At 43.1% G+C, this 20741-nt stretch overlaps 1 protein-coding gene across 1 annotated transcript in view; it reads right to left on the reverse strand.

The window, feature by feature from the left end:
- The window catches only part of LOC124473714 (CUB and sushi domain-containing protein 1-like), a 386561-nt gene that overhangs the window by 244586 nt on the left and 121234 nt on the right, over nt 1–20741 (reverse strand). Inside the window, exons 11-13 of the mRNA XM_047029350.1 lie at nt 9170–9273; nt 8910–9022; nt 4–186 (exon numbers count right to left, since the gene is read on the reverse strand). Coding sequence (XP_046885306.1) covers nt 4–186; nt 8910–9022; nt 9170–9273 — 400 coding nt within the window. The remainder of the gene's footprint in view (nt 1–3; nt 187–8909; nt 9023–9169; nt 9274–20741) is intronic.

Consider the following 20741-nt stretch of genomic DNA (forward strand, 5'->3'; position numbering starts at 1 on the left):
TACAGACGCAGGAGGGCTTGTTTCCAGACCACTGGTTGTTCTGCTGGCAGGAGATGCTCCTCTCCCCCACCAACTCAAAGGCCGCTTGGCACTCAAACGTCAATTTATCGCCATGGAGAAACCTGACCCCAGTTCTTTTTCCGTAAGCAGGCACTCCCGGGTCTCCACAACTCCCACGTTCTATCTCTGGAACATAGACCACACACAGTTACTATGCTTGTCCTAAAGTTACTAATTGTCATGCACTGTATACAGCTGATCAGTAACCAGTAGTATTATCACAAAGCATGAAGGTCAGCGTCTCTAGTGTGTGTAAGATAAGATAACACTTTATTGATCCACCAACGGGAAAATTTGAATGTTTCAGCAGCAGAGTGACAGGCAAAAGAAAAGGTAATACAGAAATGATTAAGAAGACAATAACACATACAAAAGACAGAAAACGAAACATTAAATAAACCAAATGAACATATACAACGTTTAAAGATCCCATGACATGTGTAGGTGGTGCATTGAAAGGCCAGAGACGCTTGGTGTTTGTCCCTGGCTTGGGAACCACAATTCACTTTTGGTTAGATTCTCAGGGAGATAATTGACTCGTTTATATCTGACTCCAATTTTTTAAATGTGCACAAGTGCGTTACCTGTAACCTTGAGCGCTAAACAGTTAATGACATGATACTCTGACGTAGGTAAAAATCGTCTGCTTGATCAGAGCACCGACCCTAAAGTATGCGTGTTCACTAATCAGTCCTTTATCTCTACTGTAACGTGGATTTAACCATAGTAGACCTAGTAGGCTATGTAATCGATCACTCAGAGGTTCCGGTAAATTATTTTGGAGCGTGGAGATCCACTGTAAGTGACTCTGAGGCCTTAAGTTATAACCTACTCCAAAAGTCTATATTTGTAATCAGTTAGCCGCATCAACCAGACTAGATCAAAGTTTTCACCACCGTAGCGTGATAGATACGTTTCAAGGAGAACAAGTAACTTAAAAATGCACAATAATAGTTTATTATCTAAATAGTAAGATAATCAATACAATGATAATGAAATATCATCAAATACAAAACATACCTTCAGAGCAATGGTTAACAAAGGGATTCACAATAAAGACTAGGCGCCTAACGCACTGGAGCTGTATCGTAAACAGAACTCAAAGTGATTGGTAAAACCTCTTCCTATATACACCCAAATCTGACTAAAATGTCGACACCGGTCATATGACTGAAAAGTTGTCTAACGCATACAAATTCTAATTGGATCATTAATCAAGGCTGCTGTAGACCAAGTGGTTCCCTTGCAAGACAAGGGAATATGTTAAACACATGTTGGTCTGCTGCCGGCACAAACTCTGTAAACCCTGTACATGGACATGTTAGAGTATTACAATTATTACTAGAATGTAATAAATCAAATAAGAAACAAAAGTATATCAAACATGACAGTAAAAGCTGTTTAGAACGATATTTACAAGAACACAACTTTTAATGATAATTTCAGAGTCTTCCTCTGTCCACCTTCCTCTTCAACTGTTGAGATCACCTTTCCAGAGGTGTGTCATCAGTGGCGTAACTATAGGGAGTGCAGGGAGTGCAGCTACACTAGGGCCCATGGCGAAAGGGGGCTCATCCTCGATCTCAAGTGAGAACTCTACCTGAAGAACTGACCGGGCCCCTCGCTCCGCGTAAATCACAGAAAGGTTAACATATGATCCAGTCCGATCAATTCGCAAACCTTTCTCTATTATGGTGTCAGTTATTCTCACCTTCCCAATAAACATTTTAACAATAGTCAGCCTTAACAACAGCAAATAATTCATTTTGCCTCATTCGCCTTTTGCTGAATGACACAAATCTAGTTTTTATTAATTAATATTGTCTGGGTAATATGTTGTCAAAGATTCTATAGCCCACCCACACGTTGTGATCGTTTGCCATCCTGTTGTGTTGCATTGCTTTGCGTGTTGAGTAATTGCGTAAGTAGGGTACCCCATGCCCTTCAGTCAAAAACACAAAAGTGGCTGCAGGAAGCGGCACGAACGCAAAGAGCAGGATGAAAGGGTGGCACATTTTTGTGTTTCAGCAATACTAATGGGGGATTTAACTATGATATATGATAGTTCTAAGTACCACCTTTCATTAGAGATTACAATTATGAAAAATAATACCTTTTATCTTAAGTATTTGACCTTGGTTACAAAGGGTCATTTGAGTCTCCAAAAGGCCCTTTTAGAAAACACCTGGATGTCCTCTTTTATAAAAACGTGTCAAATATGAATATATCGGGGTATTATGTTTGACTTTTGACTTGAATTGGGTAAGGCTTCAAGCTGTGGTCTAATTCTATCTTCCAGCTACCACCTCTAGGCCTCTTCAGAGTTTTCAAAAAAGAATCTAGGCTAGATAGAAACTTTCAATGTCCTTGTGTTCAAGCTTCTATTACTCAACACCAGTAGGACTTACAGGGGTCCTGACAAAAGGGGAAATAACTTCAGAGTGTCACCTTTCAAAAGAGACCATTTATATGCATGTACTCCAAATGGTTCAAGAACAGCTTTCAATTTACTTTGGGTATGCGGTTTAGGCATTTTCAGGCAAATTTAACAGGATGTCTAAGAACTTTGGACGACTTGAACGTTCACGATACGCTGTGCGATGTGTTTCCCGAATAATGTATTGAGCTGGACGATTACCTGGCATGAATGTCCGATCTGGCCTGTAGCCTAATGTTTTTCATACTCGAGAAGCTTGTGAGATGGTCTGCATGAAAGCCAGTGTCTACGATTACTGAACAAGAATTGATGTAACAGCAGGCATGAGCAATCAAATTGCTAGGCTTACTAATCAGGAAGTCCTAACAGAACTCCAATAGCCTACTACATTACGGCGGAACTGTGTTCTGAGAGTAGTAGCGTACCACAATGCCTGTCTGCGAAGGCCGGAATACATGCCTGCACCTCCAGGAATAATGCGCGGCTAGACCGGTCAGCAGGGACCTCGACTGAGCAGAGTGTGCACTGGGCCACCCTACTTCTTCATTGTGAATCCCTGGCTCTCGGTAAAACCAAGGTCAAAGAACTGCATATAGGCTTATGTGTCAGCTGTAAAACAATGAGGCACCACGCAGGCCGTATCAAGCGAGCGGAGTAGGGTCCCAACCAGTCGTCCGCTGTTGGCCCAATGCTGTGTATCGATTTCAACGTAAATGTTTGTCGCTATGCTGATTGCAAAAGGTATCTGCATGCTAAAGTTAGCCTGCGGGGGCGCTTCCCCGATCTGTGCCCTCGTCAAAAGCGCAAGTGAATACCTTCAACCACTGTGAAAGTTGGAGACTTTGAGCTGCATCAGATGCATCCCAATTGTTGTTTGTATACCTGCTAATGTCCTGACTCGTGGGTTTTATACCGGTTTATCTGAGCTGCCGATGGTTAGTCATGTGTGCAATAGCCTGCACTACAGGAGCCAGCGTCGTGGATGCACTCCAAAAGAGGTAGCCAAGCCACGATGGGGCCTTTTCAGGTATCTCCTCTCTGTTCGTTCAGGCTAGTCAATAGGCATAGCCATATGCTAACAGTCGGGCAACAGCACCTTACAAGCGACCTGCCGGCGCAGAGGCCAGCATTAACGGCTAGATTCCACGCAGGCTTTTTCCTGTGTTACACTAGTGTGGACAACGCCATTCATAGGATAAAATCAGCGTCTGTTCAGTGTGCGCTGGCGTGGTAACAGTTTTCTGTTTGGTTGACATCCGGCTGCCGCAGCAGTCCGCTCATTTTCGACTCGCTGTCGGGAGCGCCAAGTTGGATTTGTTGAACGAGCATTCTGCACTGCTGGACGAATTTAGTGGCAGATTTTCCGTGTTTTCCTCCGGTTGCATTTCCGTGCTGTAGTAGGGCCGGGTGGTTTCGTCACAGTGCGGCTCTACTTTTCATCTTTAGATCCATAGATGGTTATTGTGTGCACCTTCTTGCCACAGTCAATTCCTTCTTTGTGTGAACTTCCATGGCGAATAAAGCCGATTCTGATTCTGCAGCATCACGTAGCCTACCATCTGCCTGTCACTACATAAGGTTGGGTGTGTGCACTTCCACATTAAAATCCTATGACTCTGCCTGGCTTCAATATTCTTATACATACAGTGGTGTGTTCTCTGTGAGCCCTCTGCCTGTAAACATGTCTGTGCTGTAAGCTTTCAGGGCGCTCCGTTTCAAGTCCCGCAAGCTGCAACCGTTGTCCATCAAAGCATTGGTGGCAGGTGTCCAGTTGTACGTTCGGTGTGCGGATCCTTCATCATGCAGCCTTCTGGGGAGCCCATCTATCCGTCTTCTCATGAGCGGCCCGGAAGCAGCGGCCTGAAAGCAGATAAACGTCTTCCCAACACACTCCCTTTACTGCACAAACTACTTTAGTGTCTGCTCCGAGACGGGTGCTTCGTGCAATGTCGACACGCTGCACGATAGTGTTTCTCATGGGTTTCTGTGGTGCCGTGAATGTGTCTACATGCCCCTCTAGATGCGCTACCTTTATCCGCCTTGCGATCTTACCATGCATGTCATAATGGGAAGTCAGATGTTCACTGTTATATGGAGTAGGGCCTACTGCAAACTGATGTGACATGTAAAGGCACCCCCATTGTGATTGTCCAAACTAACTGCACCCGGGGAACATATTTGGTGACTGATCTAGTACCACCAGCTAGCGAATCGTCACACTACGTTTGTCCCCTCTCCTCCAATGATGCAGCCGGCAAGTGCACGACCAGATAGTGGCTCACGCAACGCCACAGAGTTCTGTGCGAGCGCTGTGACCTGTCCCCGGAGCTGTATACGGCGCATTCCTTCCAGATCGGGGCGGCCACCTCTGCTTCTGGTGTCCACATCCACGCTGGACGTCGTGGAAGCGCAGAACTCATGAGCGCTTGAGAACAGAGACTGTGACTGTGTGTTGGGCAATTTTTGCGGCTGGTACACAATAGTGGCTTGCATTGGATAACGCTCAGCGACTGTCTCTACTCTAAGCATGGTGCTCAAGCTGAGCAAGCGCTCAAGCCGAGCGGGTCTGAGACCTCCGGCGACCAATGTGGTCCGCATGTATCCTGTGGCTGAGTGACTTCGTACATTGCTAATGCTAGTATGTCTCTTCGGTAGCCCTGGCAATCCGCAGAAGTGCTCTGATGCGCTAAGCTAGCCATCAGAATCCACAGTGTCTACATGGGGACATCCGTTTAGATGCCCTGAATTCCCAGGACTACGGGGCTGGTTGCAGGCGCACTTATTGTCGAGCACTGGGTCTGGACGGGACGTGCGCGTGGGACAGTTCAGTAGACCGCGCATCAGATGGTATGCAACATGACGGATGTGCACACATAGCCTTAGTCATTGTTAATGATAGCATAACCTGGGCATCCAGAAAACACCTTGTTTTTCCTCACTAGTAAATAGTGGGATGCCATGTGGTCCTCCTTTGGCTCAGGAGGAGCGACGCTCCGCTCTACACATAGTATGGACGGGCGGAGTGTCGGTGTTTTGGGGATTTAACTCGTTGCTCCCTGCCTCATGTCATGCATGCTGCAGTGAAGGCAGGGAGCGTTTCCCCATGTAAATCCATTCCGCCATGTTAAACCTATTTTTCATGTACTGTATATGAATAAATGGTGAAATCAATCACGTGAGTGTCTTGACTGAAATACAATAAAAACAAGACAGCACCGATATAAATGTGTGTGCATGCGTGTGTGTGTGTATATATATCTACACAAAGTGACAGGTGTGGTGTGACGAGAAGCTGATGAGTGTCTGCTGGGAAACCAGCTGTGCATCAACTCGGCAGTGAGCTCTCCAGTGATTTGCCTTCAGATATTACACAGAGGACAGACTTTACAGATCCTAAATGGACTCGAGACAGTAAGTAAAAAGTTTCTAGTTAAAATCCTCAACAGATATATGACTGTGGCTAGTCTATATTCTATGTGTGCAGCCAGGTGAGATTTTGTGTGTGTAAAAGGATATCCAGGGGACTGCAAATCCATTATTTAGAGCTTTGCAGAGATTTGACTTGCACTAAAGCATTGAAAACAAATATACATATTCCTATTATTTCATAGCAGTGTTTCTCCCTGAGTCTGATCTCCTGTTGTAATGTAGCTGTGCAGCAGACTGTAGGATAACATTGAATAACACAGCCAAGTTCTTTGAGAGAAAAGCAGGAAAAAACACCCACCAAACCCTTCCCACCCTGTTTCTCCTTCCTTTCACCCAGAGCTCAGTTTAAAACCCAACCCCAAATAAAATATTTTGGCTCAGATGTGGCAAGCAAGTGCGGCTCATCACGACCTGTTGTCTGAAAGACAATGTGAGTCATATGAACCAGCTCTATGCTGACCAACCTGTCCCAGGCAATGCTCCCATTTACATGTGTATGCATGGAAATGTATACACCACCTCACTTGGACCAATCATCAAAAGGAGAAACTTGTAATAATTGTCTTGACTATTACTATGAACAACACATCCAAGCGAGTAACTATTAGTGATTTGCCAATATTACACTGAAATTAGTAGGTTTATGGCTAATGAAAGCTGCGATTTCCGTTATTGTTGGTCAGCTGTTGGTGCGCGCGCGTGTGCGCACCTGGAAGAAAGTGTCTCTCATTTGGGGTTGAGAAAGTTGGCAACCCTACTTTAGCTAGAATAGCTGTATTCGGCATTAGAAGGGAAACTTCAGAAAAAATAGCCAGAAAACGAATAGCAGTCTAGACTGTTGCAATGCCTGTATAGATCATCTATTTGAAAGAACTTGAGAAAGGCAGGTGCTAAATACAGGATACGTTAGCATTGCTTATAACTGTATCGACAAAATCATCCTACTGCTTGCATTTGTGATGAACATCGCCATGGATGACGAGCTCTCCCTCACGGCCCGCATTGCTGCAGTCTCCCAGTCGTGTAGATTCACCCTCTACAACATCCGGAAGATTAGGAGATATCTGTCTGAGCACTTCACCCAGCTGCTAGTCCAAGCACTTGTCCTCTCCAAGTTGGTCTACTACAACTCGCCGGTCTCCCAGCATGCGCAACCCGCCCTCTCCAGAGGATTCAGAACGCAGCGGCCCACCTGGTCTACTATCTACCCAGACGCTCCCATGTTACCCCTCTCCTCATCTCCTTCCACTTGCAACCCATCACGGCCCGCATCAGATTCAAGACCCTGGTACTGACCTTCCGAGCAGTAAACGGGACTGCACCCGACTACATCAAGTCTCTCCTGTAGCCTTACACCCCCACCCACCACCTACGGTCTTCTTCAGACAACCGCCTGGTGGGCCCACCGCTCAAGACCGCCCGGTCCCAACACAAGCTCTTCTCCTGTCTGGCCCCCCAGTGGTGGAATCAACTTCCCACTCCCATCAGAGACACTGAGTGTCTCTCCACCTTCAAGAAAAGGCTCAAGACGCACTTGTTCCGTGAGTACAACGGTACGTAGGAATGGTTTGCTGGACCCAATGTTAGCTTCCTCAAGGATCACAATGACTCTTGCTTAGAGACTTGTTGCTCTTGTTGGTTAGTGGTAACTGATTTAAATTGTTGTACTCGCTGTGAATTTGTTTTTACTGTTGCCTGCTTTTCTACAGGTGCACTTGCACTTATAGCGATTCATGTTGTTTAATTGTAACTTGTTTAACTACATGCTCTTGTGGTTCTTCCCTTTGGCACTTATTTTGATTGTTCACAATATGTGCTTCATGTTTTGGCTACCCGCAATGTTTTGGGGGCTATCTTGTTGTTATTATCAGTGACCTACTGTATGCACTTTGTAAAGCTCTCTCTTGGAAGTTGCTTTGGATAAAAGCGTCTGCTAAATGAATAAATGTAAATGTAAATTGAACACAAAATGAGAAGCCGGGAATATATCAGATTACAGGGGATTTCGTGAAATTTTTGTGTAATCTGGACCCATATTTTCATGGTTTGCAACACAATACCCTTATGGTGACAATTGAAAGCACTGCCCCTCTTCAGTGGTTTGACTGTCAGACTCCAAGGCTTCCAGGCTGTCACCACCCAGCAACAGGCCGCCACAGGCAGCAGTGTGCAATCGAGTTTTCACCAGGCTAATTGAGGTTCTGTCATTGTGAGTGGTGGACGTAGTGTTACAGTGTGAGTTGTCTGCTGCTTAAACAGTCAGGTAAAATGCAATGGTTTTACACTTGAGACAAGAGGTGGTAAATGTGCCTTTTAAAGATGAGAGAGACAGTATGAGAGGTGCAACAATGTCCGCAACCAAATAAAGAAATCATATTGAAATATCTCAATTTACATAACTTTCTGAAAACTTTAGCTGCCAAGAGGAAGAAAGCTAAACACTCCATAAGCTGGTGTTTATACTCCAACCCCTTCAACCTTTTGAAGAAAGCCATGCCATGTCAGTTTAAGTTTGACTTGTCTGAATGTGCCCACAAAATGTGGTTAGTCACTAGCATGCCCAGTCAACACATGAGTGATCAGTGCTGGTTCATTGATATTCATCAGCGGGGCAGAATCAGACGCACCATCTGATCCAGCAGATGAAATAGTGCAACGCTGGTGGAAACGACTTTTGCATATTCGTTTTTATTGGAACAGATGCACCGATAAATTCATGGTACCAGCTTTGATGAAATTAGTTAGCCTAGTCAGCCACTTGATCGGAATGTGTGTGTGTGTATTTGAGTGTGAACATATGCTGAGCTATGTGCTTTAAGCCCTTTTACAATCTAGAGTGCTAGTATGATATAAGTGCTAATATATTATTTAACATGCATTTAACATAACACGTCTAATCCAGATAGTGTGTTTGTGTGTGCATATGTGCCGGTCTGTGAGGTTCAACTATAGTAAATACAGTATGTCAGAGATAATGGCCTACCTTCATACACAGCCTTAAATCCCTGGGAGCCAATGGTGTCGTCAGACTGCAGATGAAGCCACATCTGATTGGTCATACTGACAATCAGATCAGGAACACTGGAACCTGTCAGACTGAAACCACACACATGAAGCAGTAATTAATCTCTTCTGTAAAAATAATTTGCCTAACAATGCTTTATGGTGACCTGAGTAACCTGGTACGAAGAAGTATAGTTTGTTTTGAGGTTAATATAGTCATACTGTGTATGACGTACTCACACATAGAGAACTCTCCTGGTTTCACCAATTTTCCCTCCGTCACCCACAGTCAGTGTGTCATATCCTCTCTCTAGGTCAAACTCTTCGAATAACAGCTTGATCACCTGCAGGAGAGAAGTGACAACACTGGTATGTAACATTGTATATGTAACTACAGTGTACGGATTACTCCCAAGTTCATGTTTTGTCAGCCTGATAATGAAGAACGACCAGATCCTTGACCAGCATTTGCATTCTCTAGATCGCCTATTCTCAGAACAGACGCACACACTCACACAAGCACACACAGAGATCATTTGTGTGTATAAACCTCCTTTGTCTGGCCCTGGTAAATCTAACAGAAGGACTATGAAATATAACCACTGATGGAGATAGTGTGTCAGGGTGTTTTTTAGACTCTGAAAAAAGAGCAGGAATTAACATGGTCCGACATGCACCCAGACAAGAGAGAAAGCTTTTGAAGGTGTGTGGTGGGTGAGAGGCAGGAGAGGGGAGCAGAAAAGGACATTTCAGGCAAGGAGAGGGAGAGAGAAGGAGAAGAGGAGAGGCGATTAGGGGCCTGTAGCGCAAAAAGACTGGATTATAGCATAGATGGCTTGAAGGGAAGAAATAAAGCTTAATTAGGACAATGCCATTATCAACATCCTCAAAGTCTCTCAATTGGACCATTAAGGAACCATCATTCTCATCCATATTTATTTTCATTGTGCAAATGAAATAGCTTACTTTTATCAGTTTGACAAACTTGTCTGTTTTAGGTTGCAGTGCCAATCCAAGAAGCATTACTGTTGTGATAAGAGTGCAACAATGCTTAACCAATGATACAGCAAATTACATTCTTAAGTGACTGTCTGATAAGTAAGCTAATAGGCTACACTAGGCTTTTATCTAAATAAGTGCATGATCAGACCGTGCATTAAAAAGTGCAGTTTTCAGTTGTCGCGCATGCTCTCTTTCTCAAACACAAGTGCGTGTACGTTGCTTTCATGGAGAATAGCCTAAACCATCATTTATGGTTGTGGATGGGGTTAGCAAGATTAAGCTGATGCGAAAATAATGAAATGGGTGGGAAAAATATGCCAGGAGGAACTGAAAAAGCCAGAAAAAAATAAGAAGATCTGTCACTTAATAAAATCTAGGTTTCTGCAAGGGTGGGAAAAATATAGTTTCTCAAAAGCCCTGAATCTTTCAGGTAAAAATGCAGGTTGTAATTTTTGGAAAATAAAACAATGAGTCCAACGTAATGTTTATTTTACATTAAGCTCAAAAAACGTGCACTGAAATTAATGCAAAAAAAATTGCGCTAGCATTAAAGCAAAATTCAGATTTCAGCTCACATAAAAACCTTGACTAGGTCAGGTCCTAGGTTCGGGTTAAGCCCAGAATGTTCAATGTATGGCTCGTATGTCAGGGATCCTGGTGGGGATGGGCTGGTTTTGGCCATTACACTCCCGGGCTGAAAATGGGTCCCACTCTGGCCGTGATATATTAAACTTTATTACAGGCTCTAGGCCCAATAGCAAGACATACACCATAAAAAAAAACAGAACAGATACATAAACACATAAAAACATACTCTTATTCATGAGAGTTTTAAAAGGCACCCATACCAATGTTTCCACAGATATGATTTATATCTGACCGAACTACACCTGGGACTCGTGATCATCATTATAATACAATTTTGTGACTCATCCAGTCGAGACATAAACTTAACCATCAGGTTCCTCAATAGAGCCTGTAAAGTGCTTAGCCTTGAGTCAAGAGCTTACTAGCACCGCTACTCCTGGGCTTTTTCAGCAGTATCCTCAGACAGTCATTGTATGCTACCTGAAGTTTGCGCAGGGATTCCTTTTTGTAGCTGCCCCATAAAGGGGCCCCATAAAGGGGCTGCATACATGGGAGTGCAGTAAGCACAAAACAAGCTCACTTTCATATAATCAGGGAGTCAGGTGGCTGAGCGGTTAGGGAATCAGTCTAGTAATCTGAAGGTTGCCAGATCGTTTCCCGGCCGTGCCAAATTATGTTGTGTCCTTGGGCAAGGCACTTAACCCTACTTGCCTCGGGGGGAATGTCCCTGTACTTACGGTAAGTCGCTCTGGATAAGAGCGTCTAAAATTCACTTAAAGTTTGGTTTTCCCCATAAATGCAATGCGTGGAACTTTTTCCGCCAAAATCACCAAAGTCCTATCCTATTCACTATGGAGGACCAAACCTGCCAAAAAAATTTAAAAAAATGAATAAATAAATGTATAAATAAATGAATTTATACATAAAAAAAATGTAAATATATAAAAAAAAGTACGAAAAATTATTAATTACGTATTTATTTATTTACATGGCCATTTATTTCTGTATTTATTTATTTCATTTTTTTTTTTTTTTCTGTGTACATTTATTTCTGTATTTATTTATTTCTGTGTACATTTATTTCTGTATATAATTGTCCTTAAGCTAATGAGGTGAGCTGTCAATCAATGTATGTCACGGTGTCACCTTAACCCCATTTGTTGATCAGGATCAGAGTGCGAAGATGGACTTTCCATGCCTGGGGTTGCTATGACTACCTTAGTAAACAAAAGACTGCACACACGCAACAGATAGGCAGAGATTTGACTTTTTTGGGTTTTTTTGAGTTTTGGCTAGCTAACCTTGCTAAAAAAGTGCTAGTCAAGATGTTTAACTTTTTCGCGTTGAGGCTCTGGATACCCATTTGTACCATTTAGCTGCATGCAGAGTCATAAAGAGAAAGAGTTGCGTCAATTGATTGCCTTTACGTTCATGGTACTGTACTGTACATAGATATATATAAATATATTAATATGTATATATATATTTATATATGGTACAGTAGGCTAGTTAGAACTAAAGCGAGCTAGCATCAGTTTCAAACACAGCAGCATCGTCGTTGAGGAACAGTTGTACTGTACTGTATGATGGAGCTGTGCCAAGGTAAGAATGTGTAAATTCTTGGCCCATTTTCAGGCATTTAGTACATTTACCGGTAACACTTTTGATGAGCTCACCAAATTCATAATTTATTAACCAATTTGTTACTTATTAGTAACGGTTTGTTCACCATCAGTTATTTGTTGTTCATACAAAATGTATCATTAGTAAAGCATTAGTAAAGCTAAACCCTAACCAAAACTTAAACCCTGAACCTAAACCCTAGCCCTAAACCCGAACCCTAACCCTAACTGTGTGAACAAATGCTTTACTAATGATACATTTTGTATAAACAATAAATAACTAATGGTGAACAAACTGTTAACTAATAGGTAACAAATTGATTAATAAATTATGAATTTGGTGAGCTCATCTAAAGTGTTACCCATTTACCATTTCAGTATCTTAAAGTGCAGAGATTTTTGATGCTAGCAGAGAATGTCTGATATTGAGAGAACTGCGACTCTCGGGAAACCTCCGGGTTCTGAACTGGTTGCAGTTCCATGTGAGGGGCGCTAACGAGCGAGTGCAGAATGAATGGAGGTCTATGGAGCGGTACCCCTCAAAATCCACTTTTCTGAAGATAACATTTTTCTAGTAATTTGAATTCTGAATTCGAAAGGGGAGGCAAAGAAAATAAACACTGCTGGCTGTTATATTGTTTTAAAGTCGCCTTTCTGTTCTAAAAAGCCTTTGAAAATATCATTGACGTCATACACATCGTACGACCAGAGCTACTGCTTTACGGCAAGCTCTGGTCACTTACTTTTTTCTCTCAAGGCATCGACAACACAGCTGACAGGTTAGGCTCTCCCTGTCAATACACATGCTAGAAAGAGTTTTGGCCTGCTAATGTTGTTGCTAATGCTCTGACATTCTGATTCCGCTTTGGATGCCATCAAGCGGGAGCTCTGGTCATATCAGTCCTTCACTAACCAATCAGCATTCATTAGCAGAATGCTAGCGTGTTATGGGCAACAACGACTCACCCTGTAAGAAATCAAAAGGACATAGGTACTCATTCATTCAACTTTCGACCTATAATCCATGTTGAACATGCAAAAACTATAATCAAATCGAAGATTTCTCAACGACAATCAGGCAAAAGTGACAAATTTGGCCGTTTAGCTCCATAGACTCCTATTTAACATGCACTCACTCGCGATTACCCCCAGTGGAACTCTGGTGGAACTGCAGCCAAATTCGGTACAATGGGGCTTAATTGGGAGTGGCAAAGCTCTCCTTAAACAGGCTCTGATGCTAGCTAGAAATGTAGAAGCCAGAACGTAGCAAAAACTATGTGCTACGAAGTGAGTGATGACCTGTTTATGTAATGTTAAGTGTAGCTAGCTAATTTAGTGCACTATTTATATTTATTGAGAAACTAATGCCTACAAACAAGTTTGTGTGAGAGGAAAGTTGTATTTAATTATTAATCCTTACTGTGGTCGCTTATTTGCACCAAAGTCTGGGAGTTGGTACAGTAAGAAATTGGATGATATTATACAGTATCAAGGAACCATCAAAGAACAGAGTACAACATGGTTAATATATTCATAAAGTGAATGTTTACTAAGCAAACTATGAATTAGAGACCATTGTAACATTCAGTCCATCATGTGATTATCGTTACAGCTTACTGTCTGTTTATGTGTGTGTTTGTGTGTGTGTCTATTGTAAAATGGTATGATTTTAACTAGCTGTGTTATACCAGACAGTGACGACGTATATTCTTCATTAGCACATGTAACTTTATTAACCATCTCCCGCCTCGTACATCAGTCCTTACTCAAAGGTCAAGCGCACCCTATTGGCCTGACGTTCCACAACATCCCCCCCCCCCTTTTAGGTCATTAACCATATTCCTGTTAATACTTCATTTAACTCTCAATAATCTGGCCACAGAACAAACCACATTTCAGCATAGTGCATTTCCATTGAACATGAACAACATGTGCTTAACATTCTTTAGTGTTTTTCTTTTCCTAACCTTGAAGGAATGGGTAGACTACCAAAACCTTCCAGCTCTGCTGCAGGGGGTTATTCTGCCTTTTTTCACAGCAGGCCTACTAAGCTATAATGTTGTGCGTGTGTTACCAGTCCAGTCTTTCAGGTGGGCGGGAGACTCTCCTGAATCTGGTCACAGTCATATTAGAGTCGGGCTGGTCTTCCTGCGGCTGGCCCAGTTCTGGAAGAACAGTCAGCTGAGCCCGGTTTCTTCTCAGCGTTCCCAGCTCTGTCTCCACATTGTATGATCTTGGAGATGATGCCGGTTCTTGGACTGTTCCAGTGGTCTTTGCCGTCCTGATCCATACCCTATGGCCTGGTTCAAGTATTGGCAACTCTTTTGCTCTGTGTCTTGCTCCATACGCTTCCTTTTGATTCTCTTTCAGCTTTGTGTCTTTTCTTCTGAAAACTTGGAGATCTGGCCACTTTGGCTTGAAAGTTTGTGGTGGGACTGGAACTGTAGATTTCAATTTTCGTCCCATCAGACGTTCTGCAGGGGAGATTCCGTGAGCTAATGGGGTTGTTCTGTAGGCTAAGACAGCTCTTTGATGATCTTGATTCTTACTCTTAATCTGTTTCACGGTTCTGACCGCTCTCTCCGCCTCCCCGTTGCTCTGCGGGTATCTGGGGCTACTAGTGACATGTTCAAAGTCATATTCTTGGGCAAATGCTAAGAACTCAGATGAGGCGAACTGCGGCCCATTGTCCGTCACTAGTACTTCAGGGATGCCAAATCTGGCGAAGATGACTTTCAGTCTCTCCACAGTGGTTGCCGTTGTGAGGGTCGGCAGATTGGCTACTTCAATGTACCTGGAGAAATAGTCAATCACTACCAGGTAGTGTACTTTCCCCCACTGAAAGATGTCTGCAGCTAACCTCTGCCATGGTCTAGCTGGTAACGGTGTTGTGATTAGTGGCTCTGTGTGGTAACCAGAGTATTGGCAGCATACCTCGCATCTTTCCACCAGCTCTCTGATGTCTCTTGATAACCCTGGCCACCACATGGATTGCTGTGCTCTGGCAAAGCATTTTGTCATTCCCTGATGGCCATGGTGTATTCTCTCGAGCATCTCTCTGCGCATTGGCACTGGGATGAGGATTCGTTCTCCCTTCAGCAGGATCCCATCAGCCACATGTATGTCCGCTCTGTATGGCCAATAAGGTAGCAGAATCTCAGGAACTGTTTTCCTCTGCACGGCCACCCTTTGTCTGTGTATGCTCTGAGTTGTGTCATTGTAACCTCTCTGTTCTGTAAGTTTTTGATCTGTTCCTATTTTGTTTTGTTGCAGTTTTTGTTACATATGTTCCATGACGTGGTCAATGTAGACTTGGCACTCTCTTTCCAGGCTGTCACATTCTGTGCTGTCTTCAGGTCCAAGGGGTGCTCGTGACAACGCGTCAGCTGCCACCAGCTGTTTTCCTGGCACAGGAATGATCTTGTACGTGAATCTCATCATTCTCAATCTGAATCTGAGAATAGGTGGAGGTAAATCATCCAGCGGACGGGTGCCTAGCAATGAGATGAGAGGCTTGTGGTCTGTACGTACGGTAAAGTCTAATCCCAGGAGGTAGGCACTCAGTCGCTCACACGCCCAGGTCAGAGCAAGGGCCTCCTTCCCGATTTGTGCATATCGAGTTTCAGTGAGAGTTAGACTTCTGGATATGTACACCACTGGTCTGAACTCTCCATCTGACTGTCTCTGCATTAACACTCCTCCTAGGCCATAAGACGATGCATCGGCTGTTTCTCGCTTTGAACTCAGCTCTTCCTTAACTGCCTCAAAAGCAGTCTTTTGTTGAATGTCCCACGTCCATGTGCAGTCATTCTTAAGTAAGTCTCTCAGGGGTTTTGTGAGAGTGGGCAGATGAGGTGAAAACTTGCCGACATAATTCACCATACCCATGAAGCGCCTCACGCTTTCAACATTTTGTGGTTCGGGCATGTTCAGAATTGCTTAAATTTTGTCTGGATCAGCCTCTATCCCCTGAGCACTGATTTTATGTCCCAGGAATTTCACTTGCTTCACCCCAAACTCACATTTTTCATTTAGGGTCACACCCGCGCTCTCAAACTTCCTGAGGACCTCACCCAGCCTGTCGTCATGTTCAGCTTCATCCTTGCCAAACACTAATACGTCATCGGCATGGCACAGTGTTCCTGGTGTGCCTGCAACGATCTGGGAGATTCTCAGCTGGAACAGTTCCGGAGTTGATGAGATTCCGAATGGGAGTTTCCTGAAACAATACTTCCCAAAAGGAGTGATGAATGTTGTTAAGGGCTCAGAGTCTTTGTGCAAGGGTTTTTGCCCAAAACCTGAAGTGGCATCCAGTTTTGAGAAAACTACGGCTCCCTCAACCTTTGCTAGAGTTTCATCGACAGCTGGCAGTATGTGTCTCTCGCGACGCACACTTTCATTGAGTCTTGTTAGATCTACACAGATCCTGATGTTTCCAGGGAGACCTAGCAGTGGCATCACTAGATCCTGGACTACAAATATTTATTGCTTGGTTGTCTGTTTGCCCTTTTTAAGACACGCATTGAAGGTGCCCAGTACCGTCAATGGTTGGTTATTGGGACCACATATCAGTCGTTGTGCTTTTTGCAGTTCCCCATCTCTGGCTCTGGAGTACACGGATTCTGGTATGGCGGTGACTGCCGCTCCTGTATCTATCTTGAAATTAACAAGTCCTCCATTCATTTGAATGTCATGTTTCCATACGTCCGTTTTCGTTCCCATGAACGCACCTTCTGCCGTTTCCTGACTGTCTTCAATAGCCTCCACTTGTTGTCCTGATCGACACACCACTGCAAAATGGCCTTTCCTATTGCATCTTCTACAGTCTGCCTCTCTTGCTGGACATTGTTTCCATGAGTGCTGAGGGCCTTTTCCGCATCTTTTACAATTTTCTGTGTGATATTTCTGTGTTGGCGCCGCCATCTGAAATTTCCCTGGTTTTCTTGTAGATATTGCATCCACATTTGCTTCCTTAATTTCAGTCTTTTGTCCGATCAGAGGCTGTTGTTTCTTTACTTATTCATTTTGTCTGACTTGTGTTTTTGTTTTAGCCAATGTGAAATTAGGATCTAACTGCAACTTCTCTGACAGTTTGGCATCTCTGATTCCAACTACGATCCTATTTCTTATAATTTCTTCCAGCAGAATGCCATATTGGCAGTGCTCCGCGAGCTTGTGAACATCAGTAATAAAGCTTTCTACTGTTTCACCTGGCTGTTGATATCTGCTATTAAATTTGGCTCTCTCATAAACGACATTGTGTTTGCCAATGAAATACTCACTCAGGGCTTTGCACACATCTTCATATTTCTTTCTCTGAGCTTCACTTAATGTCAGCGTGTACAAAACATCGTCACTCTTCTACCCCATAATGTATAGTAGCGAGTTGACCTGGTACTCCTCAGTCTTTTCTGCTAGTCCCGAAGCTATCCTAAATCGCTCGAAGCGCCGTAGCCATTGCGTCCAACTGTTTGGTTCATCAAAATTGAAGCTTGCCGGGGGCGGTATCAAAAATACTTGGTCCATTCTGACCTAGACTCTGACGTTATCCCTCTCCTTTTCTTATCTAGGACAAGTCAACGAGCTAACAACTAGCTAGCTCACTTGCTTAGCGGCTTGCTAAATCACCACTGCAGGCAATTTCGAACATCTTCTCGACATTTCAAATTGCAGTTTTGTGTTACTCACATTCTTATCACCATCTTCTGACACCATGTACAATGGTATAATTTTAACTAGCTGTGTTATACCAGACAGTAATGACGACGTGTATTCTTCATTAGCACATTTAACTTTATTAACCATCTCCCACCTCGTACATCAGTCCTTACTCAAAGGTCAAGCGCACCCTATTGGCCTGACGTTCCACTACATCTATGGCCCTTGCAGTCTGGCATTGCTACTGAGGTTGATTTGAGCTGAAAAGGAGGCCCAGTGCCTTAGAGGTGGATGTCAGACCACTGGACAAAGGAGCGCTGGATGGGAGACCACTAGTTGAAGGAGCGCTGGATGGGAGACCACTGGATGAGAGAGAGCTGGAAGGGGGACCACTGGAGGAGAGATTTCTGGATGAGGGAAAATGTGATGGAGTGGGCTGTCTTATATTCAAACCACAGTATTTCTGTCATTACTATGCTTGTAATTGTGGTCGTTATTGAGTTATATTGAGTTTGCTCCTGTTGACTTTAGCAAACCACCTCTTTCTCCTCTCACTATCAGCTGGGAAGCTGTAGCCTACATCAAGACTCCCTATTTGGAGCATGCAATACATCCCCATGCATCACACCCAACCATTATGAAATCCAAGATGTGAGGTGCAAGACCAAGACAGCGCGGTGTAGACAAAAGCGTTACCTTTATTGTGTCACCCTTTACACTCTTTTCATAGCAGAGACTAAAATAATGTGTACATATATCAATAGTCATATTGACTTTGTGCAGTACTGTAGCCTTTCGCAAACCCTCGCAAAGTCCTTGAGGGTTAATCATTAAGCACTACACATGCATAAAATGTTATTAAACAGTTTTCTATTTCTATCATTACATGGTCATTATCATCTTGTGTGCTGTCAGTTATTGATGATTCAATAAAAATCATACTATATAGTAGGGCAAGATTAAATAAAGATGCAGAACAAACTACTTGTTTGCAAGTTACATTTAATGAAAACACATGAAGGGTATGAAGAGATACTTAGAGATTATTGAAGAGATTCTTAAATTGAAGTACAGCTCCTATTAGTACAGCTCCTATTGCATCGGTTGATTTTCCAGATCCTGTTGATACCTCTACAAAATCTACAATGTGTGCCAAAATAATACATCCTGACAAGCCATGCTGATCAATTTGATCTATAAGGCCAGCATGCGATCTCTGACACGACTAATATCTTCCATAATCTACCGAATCTAGGTGTCCCTATCTGCCTTAGATCTTTTGTGGAGCTGTGTTGGTCTGAAGATAACCACGCCCCTCTCGTTTGCATGTGAGATCGAAAATAAATACAGCACAGAAATAAATGTGGTGCGGAAATAAATTTGGTGTGGAACTAAATGTGGTGTGCAAAAGTCTCTAAAAATAAATAAATGTGGTATTAGGAAATACAAGTCCGATGAAATAAATAAATGTTATCTTAACAAAAACGTCATTTTGAAATAAATACATGTATTTATTTATTGATGTTGGTAAATGGATTCAGCTATATACTTATATAATGCTATATTTATTGCCATCTTTTTTTAATTTCAGATTTTTTTTTCCAGAGCCATATTTATTGATGTATGTATTTATCTATTTATTTACCTATTTATTTATTTATTGAATTTTGGAACTCGGCGTTCCATAGGATACTCCTCTCCATAACTAAAAAACTTTCGACTTTCTTTCACAAATGACCGAATTGGCCAGACAAGGCATGTACATTTACCTTAAAGTGTACATAATCTAGCTAGTTCATGTTGTTTTTCCAAGTTCCACAGAAATCTGCTCAAATCGAGGCTAAACTGTGCTACTTCTGTCATAGCTGCCTGTCACAAACTGCCAAGCCGGACAAGTAATTATTTCCTGAAATAACTCACGTCACCCCCACAAACAAATTCTTCGTACGTAAAAAGTCTAAACTTTTAATCGCCAATATTGACTTAATTTTAACACATTAAGAAACTTGTCTTTACTCATAATATCGTCTCCGATTTCAATTCTAAGCGATAAATCTAACACTGGCAATCTCCCATGGTATCCTCCCTGGCTCCGCCTCAGAAAACAATAGGTGTGTTCGACTTCAAAAAGCACCGGCGGCGCAGCCGGCTGCCTTGAAGCTGAGAATGCCATTGGCTGCTCCAAGTCAGCCGGGCTGCAGGCGGCGCCGGCGCTTCATGAAGTCGAATGCACCTAATGGTTGCCGTTGCTGACGATAGATTTATTTTCCCCTCCCAGTAACCCCTTAACCAATGGTATGTGCTTTGAGCTTAAATTGTCATTGTTTCCAGCAGTTTTCAGAAATAAAAAAACGGTGATTGGACGGCAAAGATATTAAGGCGTGAACCATGGGCATTTTAATGCCCATATTTGAATGGTCCGGCAGGAAAGGGCTTAGCCCGGAAGCTAACTAAAGCTAGCTAGTGCCCGTTTCGGAAAAATAACTTACGCTTTGGGGACCAGTGTCGGACTGGCCATCGGGAGAATTGAGAGATTTCTCGATCGTCCGGTCCAACTAACGCCCGCTATGGCCACGGCACTATGCAAAAAATATATATAGCCAAATACTTTTCGCTCACTTTGAGGACGGCCTGAATTCCAAGAAAATGTTTAACTGGAGCGATCCAAAATCCAAAGGGTCGGGGTGGGGACTCTCCCCTTGTAAACTTGAACGGTGCACTTCGTCCGTCCGGTTTACAGATCGCGATTGGTCAAAAATCTATTGTTTTCCGGGTAGGGCCAGTTCGTTGGAGTGGGTTGAAGCAAGTAAATTGCGTGCAGTGTTTTAAAAGTCGGTTGCAGCCGAGACATATTTAGCTATTGCTAAAAACAACAATGCTATTACAAATGCAAAATGCTGCAAAATGTAAAAACATTTTTTTTTTAATTAGACTGGCAAAAG

Source organism: Hypomesus transpacificus, chromosome 11 (genome assembly GCF_021917145.1).
Source record: "Hypomesus transpacificus isolate Combined female chromosome 11, fHypTra1, whole genome shotgun sequence".
Classification (NCBI taxonomy): Eukaryota; Metazoa; Chordata; class Actinopteri; order Osmeriformes; family Osmeridae; genus Hypomesus; species Hypomesus transpacificus.